This window comes from Tetranychus urticae, chromosome 2, assembly GCF_039701765.1.
Source record: "Tetranychus urticae isolate SD_2017Ah chromosome 2, NJAU_TeUrti_SD_1.0, whole genome shotgun sequence".
Classification (NCBI taxonomy): domain Eukaryota; kingdom Metazoa; phylum Arthropoda; class Arachnida; order Trombidiformes; family Tetranychidae; genus Tetranychus; species Tetranychus urticae.
In genome coordinates this window covers 18000531-18011808 of record NC_142959.1, presented here as the reverse complement: position 1 = coordinate 18011808, position 11278 = coordinate 18000531, and the positions used below count along the sequence as shown (strand labels likewise).

Sequence of the window (11278 nt, the reverse complement as noted above, 5' to 3'; positions counted from 1 at the left end):
GCTTTAGTACGTTAACCATATTTCAATGTGCGTTTCATGCAACCATTTCAATTAAATCATCGACATTCAGTTATTACACATGTTTGTTTCCATGAGATTCTTTATTTCTCATAACTTCTAATTTTTACATCACATGGATAATTTGGGTATTTCAATGTTAACTGTACAAGTTTCCCAATCGTGATCTTTCTTGTTTCTTTATCAAATAAATAAAGTCTACTTTTTGCCACAACATCCTTTAGATTTTTTTATTATCAATTTATCGCATTGCGACAGTGGTATTAACAGTTTGTCACTCTTATTAGTATTGTGGATTGATTAGACATTAAAATTTCTTGTAACATTCAATGAGATTTGGATTTTTTCAATGAAATAAAAATACTGGTTAACGGTCCAATGAAAAATAAATGGAATAAAAATCCACCGATTAAACAGCAAACAATTTGCATGGTTACATGGTAAATCTGTTGAAAAGGAAAAGAGAATGAAATTAACTATTTAAATTACTCAAATGCAAAGTCATAATTACAAGTTCACTTTGTGTCAAAATTGGATTCTTTAAAGAGCTTGTGAACATGATCAATATTGGCAGGTGAATGCAGTAACTGGAACGCAAAATGGCAGAGACAATGTGATAAAATTTCACTCTTCCAGGGCTGATTGAGGTATCTTCAATATTCCCCTTGTTATTGCTGTTATCATTATTGTTACTCTCCTCTATTCCAACCTTTCCGACTTTATTTGAACAGTATCTTTTTGTTTCCTCGCCATGGAGAAACATAACGAAGGAATAAAATATGATAATCAAAATGCGATGTAACACGCTATAAATGGCATCATTTAATCGAGTGTTGTTAAAGTTGGTCACAAGCATGTAGAGCAGACGATTGATTGTCAGGAAAATGCCAAAAATAGTAAGATTTCGAGAAATGATTCCTAGACGATGAACCTTCAAAGGAAAGATATCGATTCAAAACAGAGAAAAAATTACACTTGTTCGTATTAATAGAAAAATTTTTCATGATATTACCATCTTTAAATATAACTTACTTTGTTTATTATATAATGATGAGAATTCATTATCAGATAGATGCACAAGGTTGTCAACAGGTAAATCCAAAGATGCCTTGAAGCTGTCATGTTGACGTTGACAACATATCTTAGTGTTTCACTAATAAATAGATGAAATAACAGTTAGAGGATCAATATGAACAGTTCAATATCAATCTATGGTTTCATCTTACTCAAAATTATCGGCACCTCGACTACCAATTTGAAATGGATATTGGTTGTGGTAAGTATGCACAGCGACTAAAAGTAAGGCAGCAACCAATGAAATGATGTTCAGGGATAAAGCAGCTTTTGGATGGCGTTTATAAAGGTAGATGAGCGTTACAACTAGGATTAAGTAGTGACATTCAACGCAGACTGACCAATAATGTATAACACACTGGAAAATAAAATATAATGAAATGAAAATTTACAATTATTCATAAGCTGCTTCATCGCCTTACCGCATCATATGGGTCGTCAATCCAATGTGCCTGTGCAAAGATGACTTTGAAGAAAGACTTTTCGCAGGCATTTGCTGAGCTTTTAATTATACCAGAGGGTCCAGAAGTGAACAACGGCAACACTATCTGAACAAACATTGTACTTGTCATCAAAATTGATAATCTGGTAGTTTTAAAAATTATATTTCATTATTTAGCCAATGAATGATTAAACGACTGTTAAAAGTAAAACATACGCAATGAATTTGAACAAAATATTGACGAGTAACCGAATGAATGATGTTTCTGGTCCAACATTTTTCCATAGATCCGCAGAACGAGCGAATCCTCTATTAGATGATGTTTCAAGATGTATTAGAACTGTGTTTGTTTCAATGTAAAATGGTGAAAATTTACCCATAAACAAATAATCCTTCATTGATCCATTCACCGTTTACGTATATTGGTATTTTAGTGTCTTTATAATGTGTAACTCCGCTAGAAACGGCTGCCGTTCCCGATGGTGTCGATGGTAAGAAAAGTTAGAGTAAGTGTTTGCATAAGTAACATCAATGTTTAAATTAAATTAAAGTATTACCTATGAAAGGGAAAGCTTTGATGAAACTTGGCCATATTAATGTATGTAATATCAAAACTATTGAGTGCAATAAAATAGCAAATTTAATGAGAGACAACATGCGATCCGAAGACATGTTTGGCTGGACAATTTGACGATAACTTGAGTAGATTGAGAAGTGTTTATACCAGGCTAATTTTCTTGGCGATTCGGATTCATTTCGTTTCAATTTTCTATCCAAATATGTTGAGTATAACACAGTGAAAATAAGAAAAGCCAAGATTGATCTGAAAGATGAAAATGAAAGGTAAATTGATCATAATCATGGAATAAATGTTCATTGGATAACAACTTACAGACAAATCTTTTGAAGTGTTGAGGCTTGGACCAACCTCTCGATGAAATGTGTTTTAACTTCACAATTTCTGATAGCAACTAGATCCCATGAATATGCTTTCAAAGCTAGTTTTAACGAAAATTTGGTATAAAATGATGTAAATAAATGGTTAACACAATCATTCTCGTTTGAATCGAACTTTCGTATTAACAAAACGAAACCACGAAACCATTCGAAAGAGTAAAACCAGTTTTCATAACCGCGTTAAAAAACTGAGTTCAAATGACCAAAACTCACTTTTAAAACAGAAACTCTCGAGTTTAAAATTTATTTATTCAGAGAGTTTTGGTCATTTGAACGCTGGTTGTTGTTATGAAAACTCTGTGTCTTCAGGAAAGTCGATTTTACTCTTCTAAATGCTGGTTTTGGTCAAACGAGAATGATTGTGTAGAGATTCAGACTTTTTGTACGTCTTTATTGCATCCTTAATATTTTATGTAATTTTACCTTCTGTTAGTACGATAGTTAGATCATCATTTGAACAAGTTGATGGAATACAAAAACCAATTTGAATATCCAAAGCATGTCTCTCGTCAATCAACTTATCTTGAGTGTAAATTTTTGTATGTGCGGATTGTTCATTATTTGGTAATAAAGAGGTTAAACAATATTTGGACGCTTCTTTCAGTCCACTCGGTCCAATCCAATCAAGGTTTAAACATTGCTCATAATTACCAGGATCAATGTAACCCAATCCTGTGAAATCAGCTGGGACACGTCCTGAAGCTTCAAATACTGACATTCAAATATTAAAATTTGTCAGGTTACTTTATTTGTAAAAGCTGATTAATTCGCTGAATGTCCAAACATTTACATTACTTACATTTAAATGGCCAATCATTTCCTTGTTCACTCGATTCAACAGCATGATATAAACTAGATTTGCATGGAGAAGAAACATTTTGATGTTTAAAATCACTGGATTCAATGTAAGTCCACACAATGTTTGAAAATCCAGTTTGTATGAGAAAAGATTGTTTAGCGAAAAAATCAGATGGTGACACATGTGAATAAACTATGTTACTGTTGATCAATAATAAAATTATATTAAGATATTTTATGAATAACATTCTGAACTTATGTAGATCATCAAAATACAAGTTATATAATGTAAATTGACTCGTCTATCAACAACACAATTAAGTAACTAATGCGAAATTTATTGATAGAGAAGTTTAACTTCAGAGAAAGTAGTAATTAGAAAGCAGCATTTTCAAGGTAATCAGCCATTTCAATTCATTGCATCAAAATACTTTTCAACTAGCTAGATATTAATAGTTGCGCTAAAGGCGATCTTGATTTCTCAAGAAATTACAAAAAAAACAAGAAATCAGTCGAATCAGACTGAGAAATGTCATGCTAACATTGATTTGTTTATACAATTGCGTATTTTTAAAGGGTGTTCAATATTATTAATTTCAAACTGGCCTATCCAGCAGTATTAATTTGATCAGACTCTTTGTGTTCGATAAACGTGTTCGGTATTTGTCTTCACAATGTTACGTCTTAAATCACCGCCAATAATTGAGGCTGACAATGATGTACCATCCAAAGGTGGTGAGGAAGCAGAGTAACCCTTAAAAAGCAAATAATAGCCATAGTTAATTCATGATTGACTGATGAATGGTTGAAATGAAAACAAAAAGCCAAACCCAGCAACGATAAAAATATTGTCAGACCCTGGATTTTGATTACTAAATTTATTATCAGACTAAAGAATTAGAAATAAAATGAATGTCAGACCCTGGATTTTGATTACTAAATTTATTATCAGACTAAAGAATTAGAAATAAAATGTGCGTCAGACCCGGGATTTCTTGGAATAAATAAAATAAAGAAATAAACTATGATGAATTTTATATAAAGTTAAGGTCCTGAGAAACTAATTTTCGAAGAATAGAGATTTGCATGAGAATAAATAAGACTTATTTTATGATTTAAGATTTACCAGAGAACCTTAAATGTTTCGAAGAAATGCTACCCTAACTCGTAAATTATTGAGAATTAACTAATAAATAAGACATTTGCATACTGACTAAAGCCTAAAACTAGGTTTAAGGGTCCGTCAGACCCTACTTTCCCAGATAATAAATTGCTAAAGCATAACTATTAAGCAGAGAAAAAGGTCAAACGACCATCTGGTGATTTAAGGTCACGAACTCTGCTCTCCCAAACGGGACTATATAAAGAATAGGTAAAATTTGATCATTTATCCTTAAGTTCAGTTTTGGATCCAGAAGTCAAGTTTTTGATCTTCAAGTTTAAGTACTTTGATTTGTGGTAAATTCATCTTGAAGTATTTGTTTTGCTTGGTGTTCAGTAAAAGATTTTGATACCTTTATTTTGTATACTTCACAGTATTTTTATATAACTATGAAAGTAAATAAAGCATGTCAACTAAGTTTTGTTCTTGAAAATTTCTACCTTTACTTATTCATCATATTAAACGGTCGTCAGACCCATCACTCTCATCCTCATTGTCATACTACACATGGAACCCGGCTCGGTGACAAAATGGAGGTTCCACCGAGAGTTTTGTGAAAGTGCTCACCAATTAACAATAACTTTATCATCTCTTGTGATTAAATTGAACAATTATTAACTATAATCAACATAAACTTTCATCCAACCTTTGTGTTTAAATCATCACTCAACAATAACAATTTGTGTATTTTAACTTTGAATCATCAGTGGCTTTATCCTTGGTCTGACGTGACATTTCTACTCAATTCCAATTGATCAACTTATTTTATTAACAAAAATTGTTCCATATTCCCGATATTTGTCAATCATCTTTGGTCTGACGGGACTTCCAATCCATCTTCATCCACTTTATCAACCTAATTATTCATTTATTTGGAATTATCTTCGGTCTGACGGGACTTTCCATCAACCTTCCTTCACTTCTTACCCATTTTATTTACTCATCTTCGACAAACTAAAGGTCTGACGTATCCTAAACTTATTTTCTACTTTCTTTTCTCCTCAATTCTTGATGCCATTATCCCTTATACTTTATTCTTTCTTTGTGTTAAGGTGTTTAATACAAGTTACTGGTATCCCAACTGCTGTTTGGACTAATTTATTAGTGGTCGCTGACGATTTTACTTATCCCTTACTGCTGGGAAATAACTTTAATAAAGCTGCTGGTGTTGTATTGGATTTACGTACTATGAAGGTACAGGCTCAGACCGGACCAACGGAACAATTGGCTAAGTCTAACCATTTTGATTTTACTATTAACTCTGATTGTGCTAGGTATTCCTTAAATTTAGGATACCAATTTGAAACAAATGATGGTCTTATACCATTAGATTTAAACATTGTCGAAACACCAAGCAACCTTAGATGTTTAGGTCTGACAGTTGTAAACGAGGTTGATATTCCCTCGCCTAATGATCAAATTTTATCTTTTCAAATATCCATTGATGTACTTTCTACTCAAAATAATAACAATTCCCTTTCCCAATGCGAAGCAGACAATAGGTCTGACGAGTTAAAAAGTGAAAATTCAGACTTGAGAGAAATGGCTAAGCAAGAAAATTTAGATACTCTAAAGTTAGACCATCTTGACCCTTCTCAACAAAAACAAGTCAAACAACTTTTGAATGAGTTTCTGCCAGCTCTAGCTTTTGGGAAAGAGAACCTGGGTCAATGCACTTTGTTTCCTCATATTATTGACACGGGTGATCATCCACCAATAAAAAGTAATCCTTATCCAAGGTCAGAGGCTGAAAGGAAAGAAATCAATAGACAGATTGGGGAAATGATTGAGCAAGGAGTCGTCAGACCCTCTTTTTCGCCTTGGGCTAGTCCCATTGTATTAGTTTCCAAACCTGATGGTAGTAAACGTATGTGTGTAGACCTCCGGAAGGTCAATGCTATTACTAAAAAGGATGTCTATCCCTTACCAAATATTGATATCATTTTGTCATCGCTAAGAGGAAGTTCTTATTTTACTGCTCTTGATTTAAATTCAGGATATTGGCAATTAATGGTACATCCAGATGATTGTCAAAAGACTGCTTTTATAACTCAGGATGGTTTATATGAATTCATTCGTATGCCATTCGGTCTGACGGGCGCTCCTTCAACTTTTCAGCGCACTATGGATGTAGTTCTAGCTGGTTTAAAGTATAATCAATGTTTAGTTTATTTAGATGATGTAGTTATTTTCGCTCCTTCCTTTGAGGAATTATTAAAAAGAAGCAGAAATGTATTGAATGCATTGAAAGAAGCCGGTCTGACGATAAAAGTTACTAAATGTAAATGGGCAGTAAGGGAAATGCTATTCCTCGGACACATAATAAATGAATCAGGAATAAAAACTGACCCAGAAAAGATCAGGGATGTTAAAAATTTCGAAGCTCCTCGCGATGTTACTGGTATTAGAAGTTTTATTGGTATGGCTGGCTATTATCGAAAATTTATCCCAAAATTTTCTGAGATTGCTGCACCACTGACTAAATTAACTAGAAAAGATGTCCCTTTTATTTGGAGTGAAGAACAAGAGAAAGCTTTTCATGAGATCAAAGCTAAATTGCTGTCAGACCCAGTCTTAGTACATTTTGATCCAAAAATACCAATTGAGGTGCATTGTGATGCTTCTGGGATTGGTGTTGGAGGTGTTTTAGTTCACAAAACAGATAAAGAAGAAAGACCAGTCTGGTATATTAGTAGATTATTAAAGGATGCAGAATTAAGATACTCTACAACTGAAAAAGAATGTTTAGCCATTGTCTTTACATTAGCTAAATTACATCACTTTATATCAGGCTTACATTTCACTATTTATACGGACCATCGCGCCCTCTGTTGGTTAAAAACTAAAAAGAAATTACCTGACCGCTTACTTCGATGGGCTATTCAGTTAGAACAATACTCTTTTGATATTAAATATCGAACAGGAAAATCGAACCTTGTTGCCGATTATCTCTCTAGATATCCAACTCGATCAATAGGAGATTTTACTGAGCCCTTAGATGCTTACCAAATCAATGTTCTCACACCGTCAGACCATGTTATTAAAATGAAACAACGAAAAGATCCAATGTTGAATAAGACTATTAGAGTTTTAAATAATCCCGAAGAATTTCCTGAAGTTTCTTGTTCTGGTTTTGTTTTGGTTGATGACTTATTATATAAATTAGTCGAGAAAGAATCCGGACCTGGATTAGTTATTTGTATTCCCACCAATATGGTTGAAGAAATTATCTCTTCTTGTCATGATGATCCAATTTCAGGTCATTTAGGTTTTGATAAAACATATAATAAAATTAAAACTAGATATTTCTGGACTACTATTCGGTCTGACACTAAAAGATACATTGAAACTTGTCGAACTTGTCAAGGAAAAAAAGCTGAAAATAAAATGGCAGCTGGTTTATTATGTCCTATTAAAACCGGAGGACCGTTTGAAATGGTCGGTATGGATTTACTAGGACCTTTTCCCTCGTCAGACCGAGGAAATCGTAACATTATTGTAGCTACTGACTATTTAACAAGGTGGGCAGAATGTCGAGCCTTACCAAATGGTTCTTCTCAAGAAGTAGCTAGCTTCTTTGCTGAATCAATTGTGTGTCGATACGGAGCTCCAAAAACAATTCTTACTGATAGGGGAAAATGTTTTGAAAGTAGATTTATCGAAATGATCTATGAGATTTTTGCCTCCAAACATACACGAACAACTGCCTATCATCCTGCTACCAACGGTCTGACGGAGCGTTTTAATAAGACTCTAGCCACTATGCTTTCAATGTTTGTTAATAATAAACATTCAGACTGGGACCTTTATATCCCTTTTGTTTGTTTTGCTTATAATACATCTATTCAAGCTTCAACCAAGTTTTCCCCTTTCTTTTTACTACACGGTTATGAAGCGAGATTACCTGCAGAGGTAACCAATATCTCAATGGGTTGTGATGATGCTGAAGATTATGCACAGATGTTGGAAAGTATGTTATTAGAAAAACGTAAATTAGCTGCTCAGAACATTGAACAAAGTCAGACCGCAGATAAAATACGGTATGATGCTAAACATCGACCCACTGTTTATCAACCTGGAGATAAGGTTATGGTTTATACTCCAAGAAGAAAAGCAGGAAGATCAGAGAAATTATTACATTTCTTTTATGGTCCTTATGTTGTAATAGAGCGCTGTGGATTAAATGTTTATCGAGTGAAAGAAGACAATCAATCCGGCAAATCAGACTTAGTCCACATAAGTCGTATGAAGCCATACAAAGAGCGACATCTCGAATTGATGACTAAATTAGATGAAGAGTCTGACCATCTACCTGCGTCTATTTCTGAACCTGAACTTGAATGGGATGAGCTTCCTAGCCAACCAAGTCCCATGTCTGACATTATTCAGCATCGGTCTGACGGATCAGACCGGCTGTCTGCGCATGTTAACCGTAGGTCTGACACTTATACTTCAAATGAAAAACGTAATATGTCACAAATCAATACTAATCATAGTGAAAGTGAGTTGTCAGACTCAGAAGGAGCTACCCTTTACCGTTTTCCCTCCCCTCGAATTATTCCACCTAATTCACCCGAACCAGAATTATCAATTAGAAGGAGCCAGAGAGAACGACGAGCCCCGAATAGGTTAAGCTATTTGCTCACTCATAGCCTCTTTTTACTTTTACTTTGTCAAATTTCAATTGTTCAGACCGCTTTCATAAAAGCAAATCCGGTTATTTGGAGACCAGCCACTACTCCAATAATAAATGGAGACATTGAGGTTGATATTGGGACTAAATACTATGAACCATGTGCAGGATTGTCTGAAGCCTTAATAGAGCATAATATGCAACCCGATTTTCTACACAATTGGTGTAAAAGTGCATTTGAAGTTTCTTTCCTGAAACAGATTTCTCAAATGTGTAAAGATGTTACAACGGAAGCTGAAAGTAAAATGCAAGTCAGGGATAAAAGGTTCCTTGTAATAGAAGCTACCATGATAATAATTGGTGTAGTGAGTGTCCTTTCATTAGGAATTGGCGCTGTGAGTCTCGCAGTCAGCTCAAAAACACGGTCTGAGGTGAACTCTTTAAGATCAGACCTCGAGAAACAGGTGTCGATCATTCAAAACTTGACTACAAATCAAAAACTTTTTGAGAAAATGTTAGATACCATCGATCAACAAGTTCGTGTTTTACAAGTTGAGGTTGCCAAACAAAATAAAATTTTGGCTCGCATGAGAAATACTATTCCAGCCACATCCTTCACAATTGCCAGTATGGTTTCTAACTTACAAACTACTCTAACCCAATTGCGAGCTATAAATCGGGCCTGGGTTAAGAATAAATTAGACCCAGCCATTTTCGACCTTTTGAATTTAACTTTACCCTGTGGAGAACAATGTCCGGTAGAATCAGTTTACTCAATGAATTGCTATCATAATCCAATGGCTCAAAAATTGAGATTCGTCTTAAAATTTAGAAAAATAGATCCCGAGTCTAAATTAATGGTAGCTGACCCTTTTACGCTTTTGGACTACAATGAAACTACAGGGGAATTGTGTAAATTACATTACACTGGACCGAAATACGTCATTTACCGAAAGGGAATCAGATGTACTATCCCTGTCAATAGTTACAATTCTGTTGAGACTGATACTCTCGTAGTCGTCCCTGACACTTCGAGTTGCAAGTTAATCGAGAATAATAATACTCTGTTAAATGTGAAATACGACACTCTATTCAGGAAAATGAACTTCTACAGATAAAGCCCATAAATGACGTGAACATCATTTATTGTCCCGGTCTGACCATGAAAGCTTATGACCGTGAGGTTAAATGTCCTGAATATCCTTTTCAACTTAATGCACAAGAGAAGTTTACAATCGGTAAATTTCATTATGAAACAGATAAATCTGCAATTAAGACAAATTTACGCTTCATACCTGAAGCCTCAGAGAAGATAAACTTACAATTAATGCCAGACTTACATACTTTTGATGCTGATGAATTACTAGATTCATTAAAAGAAAAATATAACAGTTTGAAAAGTCAATTAAGACCCATCGAATTAAATGATTGGTCACCTAGATCATTCGGTCTGACACTCAATTTACTCTCTATATTACTTTTATTTACAGTAACTATCCTCTGTGTTTATACCATACGATTTCGAAGGCGTATATTAATTTCACCCAATGAACAATCTCGTCCTGAAGAGGTACCTCTAGAATCAACATCAGGCTGGAATAAGCGTGCTGCGAATACTACAACTAATGAGAGACCAACGAAAGGGAGTTTGAATAAATTTGTTACCTTATCCATCTTGTTCATGTTCCCAGTACCAGGTTTACTCTTCCCATTAAATGAATCTAACATTGAAATCATTCAAATTTCATATGGAAATCCTTGTCAGAAATTTCAATTGCTCGAAATGCAGAACAGTTGCCATAAATTATTAAACGAAACCTTCGTCAGACCTCTGAGTTCGGTCTGCTCTTTGAAACCCGAACTCCAAGTAATGAACCATGAAACTTTTCCGTCTATTAATAATAGAAGAAGAAGATCCACAGCAGATGAAATTAAATTAGTTGCAGTACAAACTAAATTGATTATCATCAAAGAAAAAGTAACTCGATTCCTATCTGCTTGGAACTCCGGTGAAATTTCAATCAATATGTTGAATGAGATCGGAGTAGAAAATATAACTCGAAATGAAATTGGTTCATCTAGGTTAACACTAAAACCTTTATTTTGTGACATTGATACTCGGTGTCAACAATTAACGATTGGTTTCATGAGAATTGAAGATTCTTTTGTTTATTACACCTGGTTAACCTCATTA

At 34.3% G+C, this 11278-nt stretch overlaps 1 protein-coding gene across 1 annotated transcript; it reads right to left on the bottom strand.

The window, feature by feature from the left end:
- Nucleotides 1–70: 70 nt before the first annotated feature.
- LOC107366873 (uncharacterized) lies at nucleotides 71–3688 on the bottom strand. The gene is made up of 11 exons (XM_015934517.3): nucleotides 3291–3688; nucleotides 2915–3202; nucleotides 2427–2532; nucleotides 2092–2357; nucleotides 1911–2001; nucleotides 1751–1843; nucleotides 1515–1677; nucleotides 1245–1450; nucleotides 1051–1171; nucleotides 530–949; nucleotides 71–464 (listed from the first exon to the last, which is right to left on the bottom strand). Exons 1-11 carry the CDS (start codon nucleotides 3535–3537, stop codon nucleotides 345–347), a joined length of 2121 nt encoding a protein of 706 aa, XP_015790003.1. The 5' UTR covers nucleotides 3538–3688; the 3' UTR covers nucleotides 71–344.
- Nucleotides 3689–11278: the final 7590 nt, after the last annotated feature.

Coding starts and splice junctions, on each gene's coding strand:
- LOC107366873 (XM_015934517.3), bottom strand. CDS start 3,537: ATGTTATTCATAAAATATCTTAATATAATTTTATTATTGATCAACAGT. Junction 3,203..3,290: donor AAATGATTGGCCATTTAAAT/GTAAGTAATGTA, acceptor TTTGAATGTCAG/TATTTGAAGCTTCAGGACGT. Junction 1,451..1,514: donor TTGACGACCCATATGATGCG/GTAAGGCGATGA, acceptor TTTATTTTCCAG/TGTGTTATACATTATTGGTC.